The 16,849-nt window shown below is 36.6% G+C and overlaps 1 protein-coding gene across 3 annotated transcripts in view; it reads left to right on the top strand.

The window, feature by feature from the left end:
- Positions 1 to 16,849, top strand: part of adgrb2 (adhesion G protein-coupled receptor B2) — a 293,767-nt gene that overhangs the window by 249,196 nt on the left and 27,722 nt on the right. For all 3 annotated transcript variants that reach the window (XM_016530376.1, XM_016530377.1, XM_016530375.1), the window contains exons 22-25: positions 1,649 to 1,734; positions 5,725 to 5,823; positions 8,293 to 8,464; positions 15,967 to 16,059. In XM_016530376.1, coding sequence (XP_016385862.1) covers positions 1,649 to 1,734; positions 5,725 to 5,823; positions 8,293 to 8,464; positions 15,967 to 16,059 — 450 coding nt within the window. The remainder of the gene's footprint in view (positions 1 to 1,648; positions 1,735 to 5,724; positions 5,824 to 8,292; positions 8,465 to 15,966; positions 16,060 to 16,849) is intronic.

Raw genomic sequence — 16,849 nt, 5'->3', positions numbered from 1 at the left:
GTCGGGGGTTCGGTGCCTTGCTCAAGGGCACCTCAGTCGTGGTATTGAAGGTGGAAGAGAGCGCTGTACATTCACTCCCCCCACCTACAATCCCTGCCGGTACGAGACTCGAACCCCCGCAACCTTGGGTTACGAGTCTGACTCTCTAACCATTAGGCCACGACTTCCCCCCTAATATTACTCTTTTTACTATATTTTTGATCAAATAAATGCAGCCTTGGTGAGCATAAGAGACTTCTTTCAAAAACAGAGAAATAAAATCTTACCGACCCCAAACATTTAAATGATAGAGTATGGATAAATTATTTTAGATTTAGGATATAAATAGTTGTAAATTAACATGTTCATGATACATGCATTAAATAATGTTTATACATTAAAATGTATTATAGTGTAAAAATCAAAACGTTATACTACAGTATTAACTTAATATTACCTAAAGAAACATGTCAGCTCTTTGTTCCACTTAAGCTTAGCAATGTAAGCATCATAACAACATGGTACTAAATGCTATTATGGGTTTCAAATCCAGATTTCCAATTCAAAAAATTTTTTTTTTTTAATAATATGTAGCAAGGGGCCATTTATTTGAAATAGACTGCTGACCCCTACTTTAACAAAGTTGAATGCAGCTGCTGTAGTCACAGTTCATGCGTTGGTGCAGAGCAGTCAGCTGTCGCTTAACAGGAAGAGATTGTCAGTCTTGTGACCTACAACCATATGCCCTCCTGTTGTAATGCAAGAGAAACAGTATAGGCTTGGCTCAAATCCTGTGTGTACCAAAGGTTCAGTAGCACGTGTGTGTATGTGTGTATGTGTGTGTGTGTGTGTGTGTGCGTGCGTGCGTGCGTGCGTGTGTGTGTGTGTTCTTTCCATGGCCTTTGTCTAAGCTCCTCTTCAGTGCTCTGTGTGTCCAGTGGGCAGCTGGCTGAAGCGGACTGGACAACAATCTGCTGAGAGAGAGAGAGGGGGTGAGAGACATGAGGGCATTACTGTTCCTTCATGATCCCACCTGCTCATTTGCTTCCAGACTTAAATCTACAACACCTGTCACAGGCTGTTAGAGAGCCACTGCTGTAAATGATCCAGGGTTAAATGTCACCACGCAACACTGCTTTATTGTCACACTACCCTGAGTGTATTTATCTCTATCTATCGTTCTATCGTTCTTTCTCATTCTAGCATTCTGTCTATCCATCCATCATTCTGTTGATCTGTCTGTCTATCATCTATGAGTCTATAAACCTTTAAACTTCAAAGCTTTTTAAACTTTTTTCCAGACTTTCAAAGTTAACAGAATTTTATTTTCTAGTTAAAAGTACAGCTTTATGAATTTCAATGAATTTCAATTATCTTTCATGACATTCAGATTAGAATTGCAATTCTGCATCTGGTTGCTACTTAAATTCAAATAGAATTAGAGAGTTGAATTCAAATTTAAAAGGCATCCTTGATTCAGTTCTGAATGGAGCAAAACCATGTTGCTAACAAACAACACTGCTCTCACCACAAGAATTATGATGGTTCTATTTTACAGGCTAAATAAGATCCTGACTTGAAATAACCAGCATAATCTAACAAAAAATAAAAAAAAATAAAAAAAACTTCTAACAAAGCAAATAACACACCCTCTATCTCTTTCCCGCAGGTGAACATGCTGATTGGGATAGTGGTCTTCAACAAGCTCATGTCTAGAGATGGCATCTCAGACAAGTCCAAAAAGCAGAGAGCAGGGTAAGTGAAGGTCAAAGTAATGGCTATATGATACCCATCTATTTCTGGATTTGCACCAAGTCACTTATTTACCACTGGCCTGTTGAAGGTTTTAAAATATCCTGTCAAGTATTTGTATGGGCGAAATAAATTACCCATGCTCTCTCTCTCTCTCTCTCGCTCGCTCGCTCTCTCTCTCTCTCTCACACACACACACACACACACACGACCACTAAAAGTTGAAAAACATCAGACTGAAAGCCAAGATATGACAGCTTCATTAATGGACTTGTATTGATTTGCTGGCCTGCTAACCTCAGGCTAGTCCTCTGATAGCTCTGTCATTTGCTAAGTCTATATTCATTGTTCATGTAACTGCATATACTGACAGGATCAAGGAGCCCTTGTGCTTTTAAAACGCTTGTTCTGTTTTGCCTTTGTTGGATTGGACACAAATCAGAGTGATCCATTAAACACTTGTGTTAATGAGTGGACCGCCACATCCCTCACCTCAAACGAGAGGCTAAATCGCACTGAGAGATTGAATATTCCCATTCCGCTCCATGAATCCGCTACCTGGTAACTTCAAGAGCATTCTCACAGCCCTTCGTCTTTAATTAAACTAACGCTGCATCAGAAACCCCCATTTTTAAGCAAAGATAAGAGCTTTACATTGTTTAAAATGAGCTCACGGTTCAACTGCTGTCAAGCTTATTGTCATGCGTGAACATGTTTTCGCTAGTTCTATACTGAAGGCATGAGAACAGCCTTAATGCTCTGATAACTAATTCTGAAACTGAATTAGTGCATCTAATAGCTACCAATAGCCTTTCCGCATTGAGTGTACACTGTACAAATGTCATTTAGATATGTGGCATTGCTTTGGTGGACCACCATACCGACGTCTTGGCAGGAAACTGTGGGTCTTACTAATTGAATGAGGAGCTAATCAGAGATCTGAGCTAATCCAATGACTGGATATTTGTAATCCCTCCAGGCAAGAGTACGTTCTGCAATTTTGCCCTAATTGATTTGTCTTTTTTCCACTTTTCTTTTCCTGTAATGTTTGTGTACAAGGGAGATCAATGCATATTGGGAGCTGCAATGGCTAACTATGGATTTTTAAGCTAGTGGCTTTTATATAAAAATGTCCTAGAGTTTAAATTCAATTAGACTCGTTTTCATATTCACACACTCTCTCATGCTGTCTTTCACATACAGTGCATATGCTGTTGCAATAATTTTTTAGTTTAGCAAACATCACTGTTCATACACCTGGCGGGCGATAAAATAGACCTCAAGGAGGAACCCAAGCCATATCTAGAGACCGCAGTATCAGATAATTGGTAGTGGGCCAGTAAGCAACCGCATTGCAATGCATTAAAACCACTCAGAAACCTTAGCAAGAAACCTTAATCATATTTTAAGAAACCTTAGTCATATTTTATTCACAATCCTTTATTATTGTGGTGGGCATATTTCCTAAACAGTCTTTTTTAGTAAATTAAATATTAAACTAAATTTAGCATCATGCTTTCTGTGTTTTAAGGCTGTGTGTAAAGTAAACACAAGTCCACTGTTGTAATAAGCTGCTTCTTCTCTTCGTTGCTGATCCCGAGTGCCCCTCATTTCCAAATGTCTGATGTTCAGAGCACTTTCTCCAAGTCTGTGACGTGAGGCTGTCTTTTGTTTCCTTTACACTTTCAATCAGCATCTCAGAACACACACTAAATTCAAACCAAATGGGATAAAGTATATGTATGTACAGTAGTTCTGTGTATTTTTTTTTTTACGATTTTGGAGCTCCATACAGTTAAGCGAGTTGAATTAGCTGTCGAGTTTGAGTCAAGTGTAGGATGTCTGTTCAGTAAATCCATAAAGCACTGGACAAATTAATTCCATTTAGCCAAAAGAAAATGTATGTCTTAATTTCTAATTTCTTATTAGTATCAATGGTGAAGTGCTGGGGTCTGTTCTTCATACCTCGCTTAATACATCTGAGATGATTTGACAGATCTTTTAATCCTGATAACTGATCTCTGGATAAATTGGTTCTTCAAACAAGTTAGCAGATTAGATTAAAATGTCTGGATTACGTTGTCTAAAATTACTTTCTGTTGTCATGTTCATTGAAAAGGGCAGATATATCCATACTTGAAACCATGATCAGCAATGCAGTGATTGGCTGGCGGCAAGACAGCAACGTAATGACATCATATAATTAAGTTTCTTAATCCATAAAATCAATCTTAAAACATAACTGACTGTGTTTAAATCAATTGTGCATCATACAATTATTTTGAGATTTGAGAAGTGGCTGCATCTCATGCGATGTATCAAAACCTCCCGCATTAAAGCTCACCTTTCAAATCAATGCACAGCTCAGACAAACTGTATGGAATGTGCATATGACTACAATAAAATTATGAGATAATTATTCCTTACTGAATAAATATCTCAATTAATAAAACTGGTTGTGTCTATTATTATGGATTACACAGATAGCTATAGATAGCATCTTGAAATTTTGGTGGAAACCATGAAATTCTCCTCAGGATTCTTTGATGAATAGAAAGTTCAAAAGAACAGCATTCATGTGAAATAGAATTTTATTTATTTATTTTTAGTATTATTTTTGTAACAATGTAGAATGTAAAGTCTTAATTTTGTCCTTAAAACAAGAAAGATAATTATTCCTTACTGAATAAATATCTCAATTAATAAAACTGGTTGTGTCTATTATTATGGATTACACAGATAGCTATAGATAGCATCTTGAAATTTTGGTGGAAACCATGAAATTCTCCTCAGGATTCTTTGATGAATAGAAAGTTCAAAAGAACAGCATTCATGTGAAATAGAATTGTATTTATTTATTTTTAGTATTATTTTTGTAAAGTCTTAATTTTGTCCTTAAAACAAGAATAATTTTCCCAGGACGTAAAACTACATAAGAATTTCCCAAGACATCAATATTTTCTAAGAATATATCATGAATATAGGTGTAATTTGTCTTTTTCCATTTCAGTTGGTTTTAGCATAAATCTCACTTAATTTAAAAAAAAAAATTTCACTTAAAACAAAGTGGAAAAATCTCCCAATGTCACAAGACAAAATACATTTGTATTCACATATTCACACATACATAATCCATTTTTCCTGATTGGAAAAGTATTCAATGTCCTTTACATTTTTAATGCCACTTTTACATCGCAGACTCTTGTTTATAAAGCTGAGGGGGATTGTAACAGGGTTCATTAAAAACTGAACTTCCTGGTTAATGACCTGAGGGCGACCAACCTGGACGTGCTGATCTGCTTTCTAACAATGCTTACACAAATCAGGGGGTCACGGGTGGTATCAGGTGTGTGTGTGTGTGTGTGTGTGTGTGTGTGTGTCAACAGCGAGAGACTATTCTTCTCTCCGCAGCAGCCTTTCTCCTGTTTTCACACACAAATATTCCTCTTAATACACACACACACTTCACTGAGCAGCTGAAGTAGGTTAGTCTTTGCAGCTCCCATCTGCCTCATCTGCTGATTGTTAATGATCTGTGGTCGCATTCTACTGTGTTTCTCTCCATTTTCTCATTTTCCTGCCATCATCGTCTCTCTCTCGCTCACACACACACAAGCTACTTTCACGCTGTGACATTCATTACAGATCTCACTCTGTCGTTGCTGTTGTTCATTGCTTGATGCTGTTTTCTTGGCATTACTTTAATTTTCTCTTTCTCTTTCTTTTTCCTCTCTATTTTGTGTTCCCTTTCCTTATGTACGTGTTTTGTCGTCATTATTCCATTCTCAATTCCCCTACATCCTACATTCAAACCTTTTTACCTTTGTGCCGTTTGTGTGTATTGGCATGAATGTGTGTGGATGGATATTTTTTATGAGTTTGTTTTAAAAAATATATTCCTCCCTACCTCCCTGCTTCTGTGTGTCATGTCCATTTCTTTCCCGTATGAATATATATATGTGTGTGTGTGTGTGTGTGTATTGGGTCCTGAAGTCCGCCGTTGGAAGCGCGTAGCAGGCTGCTCCTGAAATGCTCCAAGTGCGGCGTGATCTCCAGTACCGCCCTGTCCAGCTCTACCGCCAGCAACGCCATGTTAGTCTCATTCCATATTCTCTCTTTGTCTCTTTCTTTCTCTCTCCATTTCTTTCTTTTCTCTCTCTTTCTCTCTCTAGAGCCCAACTCTGACAGTAAGAAACAGAAACTCTTCAAAGAGCCGCCCTCCTGTCTGCACACTACATCGTTTTCTTAAATCTTTGCTGAAAACTGCCCTCAAAGAAGATCGTTTAAGGCATTACAGTATTGCAAATCATTAAAAACATATTGCAAAAATGGCTTTGGAAGTCGATATATTGTTTATTTGTCAAATATAAGCGTACAGAAACCACAATTCAGTGCAATATATTTTGTAGTCGAGTTATAAAAGTGTCCAAGACAGACTTAGGGGCCATTCACACAGAACACTGTTTTGCTTTGAAAAATGTAAGACGTGGGCGGTGGAAGGGGGAAAAACACAAGGTCTCGAGATGCGTTTTTTAAAAAAGTGTAACTTTTTTAAATTTGAGCGTTTTTAGGACACCGTGTCATACGCACGATGCAAACACAGTGATCAAAGATGTCTGTCTAGCACGTGTTTGCATAGAAAAAAAGTTTCCCAGTGGAATAGAAAAACCTGTTCTGTGTGAACTAGCCCTTAGGGGCCATTTATTTTTTCCTTTGTTTTATTTATTTATTATTTTTTTGTTGTTTACATATGCCAGTGTACATCTTTGCACTTATAAAATTCTTAAAGTATTTTTGTATAATTATATAAGATATTAAGACTTGTTTCTAGAAAATGTGTCTTTGATACAAGTGTTGTTGTTGTTGTTATTTTTTTATTATTATTACTATTTTTTGACACACGGGAAAATTATTTTACAATTCTTTTCAATATTAAAAACTGCCACTGCAGTAAGACAAAATACACTTACTAAAAGTCGTAATATCTTGTTTTGTATCTTATTTCAATGATTTTAAAATACTTAAACTCTCAAATTAGACAAAATAGTCATAACAGGATTTGTTTTAATTAATTAATTAATTAATTAATTAATTAATTTTGATTTGTATTTTTATTTTTTTTTGCAAAAACATGGAGGTGGTACATCTACCAAATTGCTCTAATGATCGGAAAACCTATGAAAAATGGAAAAGCATGTAATGTTATTAAATATTAATTATATTTTTATATATCATTAATACAATTCATAAAATTGTATTATTTTAAATGTATTTTTTTTATTAACTAAAAGGAATATGTTAAATTGACAGCCATTTCAAAAACACAAATGCATGCACATACACACAAACATGGAGGATTGTGCTCTTTGAAGAGGTAAAGAACCAGATTGTGGATCAAGGGCCACCTCTGATTCTTTTGGCTTTGGATAAATTGGACTCATCTCTGCTATTTGCTGGAGGGAGTCATGTTATTGAAATGATAATGAAATGAATGATATCGCTTCTCTGTTCCTCTTTCTCTTTGTCATTTTTTGTTCCTCATCTCGTCCTTGCTGTCTGCTTTTTCTGTCTCCACTGTCCAAGTATAAATATGGGGCATGTGTGTGTGGTGCCATAAAACAACGTCCATTCATAGAAATGAATGAAGAGGACTTCCTAAAGGAAGTTTGGAGGACCATGTTCGCATCATTCCACCGATTACCTCATTTTCTTCCATGTCGGCGTTCCTGCTCCATCCCAAACCCACACTCTTTCTCCACAGTTAGTTAGGGGAGGACATTGAATTTGAGTCATGCTGTTTCACATTTACCAACTCAATCTTGTCTTCCTTTTTCTGCATTGTTCTTATATGAGCATGAGAACTCATACTGAAGATTTGCATAGAAGCAAATCTCTTTCTCTGTCTCATTGCTAATGTCCGTCTCATACCAGTCATATGCAGGAGACTGAGTCAGTGCAGCGTGAAGATGTTAAATTGATGCCCAGCTCTGGTGAGCCCTTGCTTGGCTGAGCTCAGGCGGACAGTCCTTACTGACACCTGATATTTATCTAAATAGGCTCTGCGTGATGCAGAACCAAAACACTCCGGTAGGATTAGCAACATGTTGGAAATTCATCAGGGCATGTTAGCATGAGCACTCAGCATTATGAACAGCAATTATTTGCCTGTTTTGCAAACAAAGTAATTTGGAAATCCGCTACATATGACGGAAACTATGGTAGCTGCAATTTTTCTTTTCTTTTTTGTAAGGGATTCTAAATTATACTCTTTCAATACCCTTTATGTTGCATACATAAAATGTAGCAATCACTAGGTCTGTGATATCAGGTTTCTAATTACTGTGACTCTAATGACTCATTAAATATATTGTACATTTGCACTGTATTGACACTCAGTTAAATGCCTGTGGTGCAGAGCTGGTTTCCAAACCTCATCAACACCCCCATAACTCAACTCTAATCGTGATAATATCTGATGGCTAATGATTCCAGGTGCAGTAATGTCGCCACCTTGCTGCATGGAGGATGAACTGCATTTTGCTCTGTGTCCTCTCTGCACAGGGCGTCGTTATGGAGCTCTTGTGTGGTTCTCCCTCTGTTGGCACTCACGTGGATGTCAGCTGTGCTGGCCATCACAGACCGCCGATCAACCCTCTTCCAGGTGCTCTTCGCTGTCTTTGACTCAGTCCAGGGATTCGTCATCATCACTGTGCACTGTGCCATGCGCCGAGAGGTCAGTGGGCAACATCAATGATGCAGCCGGCAATGATCCAGTTATCTGTGTAGAAATTGTAACAAGAGTCACAATTATAAAAGATAAAGTTATTAATAAGTCAAAGTGTTTTCCTGGGTCAGAATAGCCTTCGGTGGGTAACTTGTGTACAGGGTCACTCACAAGGAAAAAGTAGCCTGCTAACAACTTCCACAGGTAATTAGAATATGGGTGTAGAATTTATTTATTTATTTATTGAGTTACTTAGTCAGTCAGTTAGTTAGTTAGTTAGTTAGTTATTAATAATAATTTATTTATTTTTTATACTTATTCTTAGGCTTAAATGCAAAATGTTTTTTAGAGTATGAATGTAATATACTATTGTGTGTTCTATGATTTAATATTGATTATAATTTATGATTATAACTATGATTATAATTTACAGATTGTTATTAATTTTGATATTCCGCTTGTCAACAATGCCAATTATATACATACTAATACATATATTACATATTTAATACACTAATACATATAAACATATTTTGTGTTATACATGTTGTTTTTGAAAGTTGGTGCTTGAAATAGGCAAAAGCTTTTTATTTAATTGATTTTTATTGATGACTGCAGTGTTAATATTTTCATTGTAGACCTATAATTCATAATATACCTGTTTTAAAATACTTTTTTTTGTTTTACATTTTAATTGAGGAGTAAATAACCTAATCTTTTATTATCCTCGCCTGCACGTCAGTTATTTGGTAATTATTGCGGGGCAAATTAATTGTAATTTTAATTTAATAATAAAAGTAACTTCATAATAATAATAATAAAAAAAAGAATGTAACAGGCCTACATTAATTGGAAATGCCAAATATCTTAATATTGCCAACAATTGATGTTTTTGACAATAGCTCTGGCTATCGTCGATACAAGATCATCGTCTTTCGACGCAACCCAGCAAGTGGAGATTATCACGGGGCAGACAGAACGTTGCCTGTTACGTCGTTTGGGCTGCCTTTTTGAGCGCAGTGGCCACTCCCATAATACATATATATATATATATATATATATATTAGGGGTGTAACGGTACACAAACATGATGGTTCGGTACGTACCTCGGTTTTGACGTCACGGTTCGGTATGGTTTTGGTACAGCAGGATGAAAAAACTAAACATAAATTGCTTTTTTTATTTAACAATAGTTTACTGAACGAATTGCTCTTTCTTTAAATAAATTCAAGTATTATTAAATATTTCTTAGGGATACAAATCTATCTCAGCTTCTGCTGTAAACTATAGGGAGCCCTTCTATAAGTTTACAATTAACAACAGAGCCCAAACTTAAATTAAGTTACTATTTATTTTTAACTATAATAATCAACACTCAATTTAACAAATTGTATGAAAACATGTAAATTGTTTTTACATTATACAATTTCTATTTGTTGTTGAAATATAATAATTTACAGAGTCATAACTTGTTTCATAAAATATGTATTTAAACATATACATTAAATAATTAAGACATCACTATTCATAATAATAATAATAAAAAAAAAGAATGTAACAGGCCTACATTAATTGGAAATGCCAAATATCTTAATATTGCCAACAATTGATGTTTTTGACAATAGCTCTGGCTATCGTCGATACAAGATCATCGTCTTTCGACGCAACCCAGCAAGTGGAGATTATCACGGGGCAGACAGAACGTTGCCTGTTACGTCGTTTGGGCTGCCTTTTTGAGCGCAGTGGCACTGAGAACATTATATTTCACAAACTTTAAGCTGTTTTATTTTCCAAATGTAATAGGATTAGTCCAACGAATCGAATCGTTCGGTGTGTAATGCGTACCGAACCGAAAGCCTCGTACCAAACGGTTCAATACGAATACGTGTATCGCTACACCCCTAATACATATATATATATATATATATATATATTAGGGGTGTAACGGTACACAAACATGATGGTTCGGTACGTACCTCGGTTTTGACGTCACGGTTCGGTATGGTTTTGGTACAGCAGGATGAAAAAACTAAACATAAATTGCTTTTTTTATTTAACAATAGTTTACTGAACGAATTGCTCTTTCTTTAAATAAATTCAAGTATTATTAAATATTTCTTAGGGATACAAATCTATCTCAGCTTCTGCTGTAAACTATAGGGAGCCCTTCTATAAGTTTACAATTAACAACAGAGCCCAAACTTAAATTAAGTTACTATTTATTTTTAACTATAATAATCAACACTCAATTTAACAAATTGTATGAAAACATGTAAATTGTTTTTACATTATACAATTTCTATTTGTTGTTGAAATATAATAATTTACAGAGTCATAACTTGTTTCATAAAATATGTATTTAAACATATACATTAAATAATTAAGACATCACTATCAGGTAAAGTAAATATAATGAAGTATAGTCTAATATTTCGCAAAATGCTCTTCACTAGACAACTTCACATTTCTCTAGCAAATAACGAGCTGTAGACACTGATGACTTGCCTGAGGTAAATGAAATTCGATGTGACATTTTGTTTAGAAGCTGTTTAAATGACGTCTTTCCGCGGTTGAAACACGAACTGAGTGATTATGTGAGGGGTGAGATGTTCATTCATGTATATTTCCCGTTAAAACTAGTAATAAAGATGAAGAGATGATCACGCTCACTCGCGCTCCGTGCTGCCGTTAGAACTGATGCATTAGTATAATACAGCGATATGTCGCGCCACATCAAAGAGCGTCAAAACGGCATTTATTGTCTGAATTTCCTGAAAGAATTGAACGATTTTTTCGGTACACATGCGTACCGAACCGAACGACCCGTACCGAAAATTTTTGGTACGAATATGTGTACCGTTACACCCCTAATGTATACAGTTCAAGACCAAATTATTAGCCCCCTATAAAATATTTCATTATTTTTTAACTAATTCCCAAGTGCTCTTTAACAGAAAGAAGATTTTTTTCAACACCGCATTTCTAAACATAATAGTTTATTTAGGAAGCTTGGAATGTTTGTAATATAAATAGAAACAAAATTATAACCAAGAATAAAAAAAAGTCTACAGGCCAAAATTATTAGCCCTCTGATGTTAATAGTCAATGGTGTATCCCTTTTGCTTGATAACAGCCTTTAGTTGTTTGTTGTAGTTCTCAACAAGTTTCAGGCATGTCTCCTGAGGAGTTGCAGCCCATTCCTCATTAGCAAATCTCTCAAGCTCCTCCAGATTTGTTGGTCTCCTGGCATGGACTCTGGTCTTCAGTGTGCCCCACAGATTTTGTATTGGATTCAAGTCTGGGCTTTGTGCAGGCCAGTCATTCACTTTGCTCATTTGGAGGTAGTTCTACACCAGAAATGAGGTATGCTTTGAGTCGCTATCATGCTGGAAGACAAAACGTCGACCCAAACCATCTTTTGTTGCAGATTGCCTGAGGTTGTCTTTCAAAATCTTCTCATAGTCCTCCGTTTTCATGATTCCTTTGACCCTGACGAGATTCCCAGTTCCAAACGCACTGAAACATCCCCACAGCATTACTGTGCTGCCATGCCATGTTTCACTCTGGAGACGGTGTTCTTTGGGTTGAGCACCTGTCCCTTCTTACTCCAAACATAGGCAGCATCTCTATGGCCAAATAGCTCTACTTTTGTCTCATCTGACCAAAGGACATGTTTCTAGTATACATAGTTTTTCTCCAGGTTGTCCTTCAAACTTCAGTCTAGCTTGGAGGTGTCTCTTCTTCAGAAGAGGAGTTGTGTTCGTTGAGATATCAATCCCAGATTTACTAAATCATTCACTAGTGTCTTGGCAGTTGTTCTTGGGCTTTTAGAAACCTCTCTCAATAGTTTTCTTTACAAAGTTTTTGAAATTGTTCGCTTCCTGCCTCTGTTCTCCACTGTGTGGGTCTCTTCAAACTTCTTGATAATACTTCTCACGGCTGTTCTTGACACATGAAACCACTTTGATAAACGTGTATATGCTTCTCCTCCTTTGTGAGCATTAACAATTATTTTTTCTCTAGTCTAAACTATTTTTTTTTGTCTTTGCCATGATGACAGTACATATTATTTTACTAGTTGTTTTGAAAGATACTAATCTTTAGTTTACAGTGTAATTTAAAGGCTTAGAGGATTAATTAAGGTTAATTAGGCAATTTAGGTTAGTTAGGCAAGTCATTGAACAACAGTGGTTTGTTCCGTAGCCAATCAAACAGATAACTTCTTAAGAGGGCTAATGATATTGACCTTATAGCAATTTTTTTATTATTATTTTTTAAATAATTATTGTATTCCAGATGAAAAATATAATAAGAAATACTGTGTTAAAATTCCCTTGCTCTGTTAAACATCACTTGGGAAATATCTGAAAAAGAACTGAAATTTCATAGGGGGGCTAATAATGTTGTCTTCAACTGTATATATATAGAGAGAGTTTGATAAACCCTGGCTTAGATAACCTCAGTCTTCATCACAATATTATGTGCGTGTGATTGGCCATAACAATATAATAAATAAAAGTTTCACTGTTATACTGCCAATCTTAGAGGACAGTCAGAGGTGTATTTAAATGGAGATTGGAGGAGGACTTTTATTTGAGTCCATTATTTTAAGGCGCACTTAGGAATAAAACTTGGCTTGGACCGCTGACGCAATCAATTTTTTGAAATAGCATGCACTGCTTTCACGTAATAATGGGTTGGTCTGACTGGCCATAAATAAATCAACTGATGGATCAAACTATAGACACATTGTAGTGGGTCTGTAGCCAAGATGTGACAGTTTCAACTCTCCAGCATGTACTGAATCTTGGCTGACTTTCACGTACCGGGTAAATCAAAATATGCTGCTGGAGTTTAAGGAGGGAGAGAAAAAATCAGTTCTAAATCGCTAAGCCATATATGTTAAATCAATATCGCAAAACCGAAGGATTAGAGTAAAATAAATCCTGGTATTATTTTAATAAATATATGAAAATCCCTGGCAAGGCTTTGATGTAATCCTTAATAGCTTTAGCAAAACAAGAGAGTGGAGAGTAGTTTGTGCACCGGATCCTTGCGCTATATGCAGTTTGATTTGCGAAGTACACTTTGAAATGGAAGAGCCAACAATGGAAAGGCAGTATTCATGATTAGCACAGGCAAATGAGTGGAGGATGTTTGTGGGAATAGTTTGTTCTCATGCATTTATGAAGATAGAGAGAGCCTAGAAGGCATGCCATCGGGTGTCATTCTGATACGTCTACAGCTTTGACTCGGCAGACAGTCATCCATAAACAAGCTCTGAGAATGAGACCTTCTCCCGCTCTGTCTTGCGAAACAGCCTAGCCTTTCTGCACATCGTAATTTTAGCTGTGGGGAGGGGAGCAGACTGATTACAGATTCTGGTCTAGGCCGGTGAATAGTGTTGCAGCATGATAACTCATGCTCAGTTGAATAGAAAGAGAAGGGATTTACTAAATAGTGCAGAGAATGTGCAGTCGATAAATAAAGTGTTCCAACAGAATATGCTTGATGCTATTCGGAGGACACAAGTAGATTAAAGTGTCATTTGTTCAGCGCGTAACCTTTGCAAACCATAAAGATCGTGGCAGATCAACCACTTGGGTACAACATGTTGTAGAATTAACGTGTCTCAAATGTGCCTCCAGTGAACACTTGTGATGGGATTTTGTCTAGATCATGTCTGAGATCAAGCAAAATACATTAAAAAGAGGAATATTGTGAAATATTATGAATATTTTAAATCACTATAGTTTTCTATTTTAAAGGGGTCATATGATGCGATTTCAATTTTTCCTTTCTCTTTGGAGTGTCACAAGCTCTTGGTGCATAAAGAAGATCTGTCTTCCAAAAGAGGACGATATCCGCTTCGTCATGCCTGGAGCTGATCCGTGCACCAAATACACAAAATAATGTTCTTTTTAGCAGCATCATATGACCCCTTTAATATATTTTAAAATTAAAATGTAATTTAAGCTGAATTTCCAGCAGCCATTATTCCAGTCTTCAGTGTCACATGATCCTTCAGAAATCATTCTAATATGCTAATTTGGTGCAATAATGAAATATTTTTTACAAACAGCATGTATTTGAAATAGAAATATCATTATATCATATGATAAATGTCTTTGCTATCACTTTGCCTATCACAGACTGCCCCAGTGACAAGCTGTTGTACCCCTAAATGTACGATTTTCGCACTTTTCCAAGCAATCAGTCTGTGTCAATACAGCGTTTGAGCAATTTCTAAGATGTCTATTTACACCTGTATTTAGCTCTGTCCTCATGTGATTGTGGGGCCTTTGCTGTGCATCCAGACAGTCTAAGAAAATGTCGGTCATTATCTGTTATGTTCTTTGTTGGCATAAAAAAGCTCTGATCTTCCCAATTAGGAAACACTGTGCTTTCACTTGGTCATTCCGTAGGCGTTTTGGCCATAAATCTGTATGCAAATTAGTGGCATCCCGTTGCTAAGGCTACACTGTCGTCAGGGGAAACAGCCTATCACGTTGTCTTTTTTGTTTTTTTGTTTTTGATTAAAGGGAGTGTCTTCCTCCCTATTGTTGTAGAGCCTGTGTGTCTGCAGTTATGTAAACTCCTCCTGCGGAAATGCAAACAGGCTCACTGCAATGTTTTTCACTCAGGAATATAAACTAATATCAAAGTATTATGAGAAATCACATACAGACGCCCTCTGTAGATTACTAAAATAACTATATTAAACCGATAGATTCTCTTGAGTATATAGAAACTGCTAGTGTCTTTAGGATATTTGCTATCATCATTAGTTTCATGTTGGCATCAACACAGGATGGATATTCACCCCTCCTATTCTTTTTTTTTTCCTGTCTTAAGAATCACTAACAGTCTACATGTTATACAGTGATTGAGTATAATGATTAAAAAATCTAGAACCAAAATGACAGATAGTAAAAAAAAATTAAGGATTTAATACTTATTTTAAAATGTTTTAGTCTGCATTTTAGGACACTCTCACTCTTGCTTTATCTTCTTGGATCTGTGTTGACAACATTACTGTTTTCTTTTCTTTGTATTCCCTCTGCCAGAACCCTCTTTTGTCTTGCTCTTTGACCACACAATACCTCATTTTCTGCGATTTTTCAGAAACCGAGAGAGGCTGACAACCTTAACATTAGTGATTGACACCAACAAAGCACACGCTTGACGGACAACTGTCGACTGTGGTTCCATTCATGTAGCACATACTAACCGTACTCACTTTAAAAATTCAGTTTTGCCTCCTGATATTTTAAGGGGTCGCTTTTGTTATAGAATATGGTTGATGCTCTCTTTCATACCTGAGCTGTGTATGAACACAAACAGGACTGACAACCATATTCTGCTGCAGTTATGAACAGCCCTAGAAAGGCTTGAAATGATAATGTTTTGGTATTTGTTCGTTTGCTTTTTTATTATTATTCCATGGATTTAGATTTAATTTAAGATCTCTGCGAGTCACCCTGGTTATATCCCATGTCTTCCCACCTCAGGTACAGGACGCAGTGCGCTGCAGGATGGGTGGGTGCAAAGACGACAGTGAAAACTCTCCGGACTCCTGCAAGAATGGCCAGGTGCAGATCATGGTGAATAGCATTCCATTCCATCTCATCTCACATGGGACTCTCAGAGGGTCAGCTTCTCCACTTTTAAACATCACGGGCTACTGGGTGATTGTGTTTCAAATCGGATTTGTTTTGTAAATCGGAGCAGGTGACTATTCTAGAGTAGGTTGCTAGTTAAAGCTCCCATCTATGTCTTGTTTCCTTTAGGAAAGTCATTTTGTGCAATTTCTAGTATTTAGATGAAAGTTATACAATCTGTGTTCAGTTAGAGACTTAAAGGGCACCTATTATGCAAAATTCACTTTTACATGTTGTTTGAACATAAACATAACATGTGTTGGCAGTGTGTGTACACAACCACCCTATAATAAAAAAAATCCACCCACTCCTTTTTTTAATCCCCATAAATCATAAGCAGTGTCTCAAAACAAGCCGTTCGCAGAATCTGTAAAATGTGACCTGATTCAGAAGCGCTAGATTGTCATAGCAAAGTCGGAATTGACCCTTTTTTTTTTTTTAGAAATAGCCTTTGTGCACAGCCAGCCTTGTACTCTTCTAGGTTCAAAAGTCGTTCGTCCATAAAATGCGTTGCACAAATTCGAACATCTGGGTTGTGCTGTTCTGTTGTAAATAAATCTTAACCAATGATTCCTAATTGCATCTACTTCCAGAAGGCCAAATAAAGTGCTTTTGCTTTCGCACTCACACAGCGTCTCCCTGACATGGCTGCATCAACACTGCTGCGTTCCCGAAACCACGCCTTCTTTCTTTGGGCGGCATTATGCTAATATTTCCACATATTGACGTAGAT

The sequence above is a fragment of the Sinocyclocheilus rhinocerous genome, unplaced genomic scaffold (genome assembly GCF_001515625.1).
Source record: "Sinocyclocheilus rhinocerous isolate Xijiao unplaced genomic scaffold, SAMN03320098_v1.1 scaffold781, whole genome shotgun sequence".
Classification (NCBI taxonomy): domain Eukaryota; kingdom Metazoa; phylum Chordata; class Actinopteri; order Cypriniformes; family Cyprinidae; genus Sinocyclocheilus; species Sinocyclocheilus rhinocerous.
The sequence above is the reverse complement of the archived record's forward strand: the minus strand, read 5'-3'. Positions and strand labels throughout refer to the sequence as shown.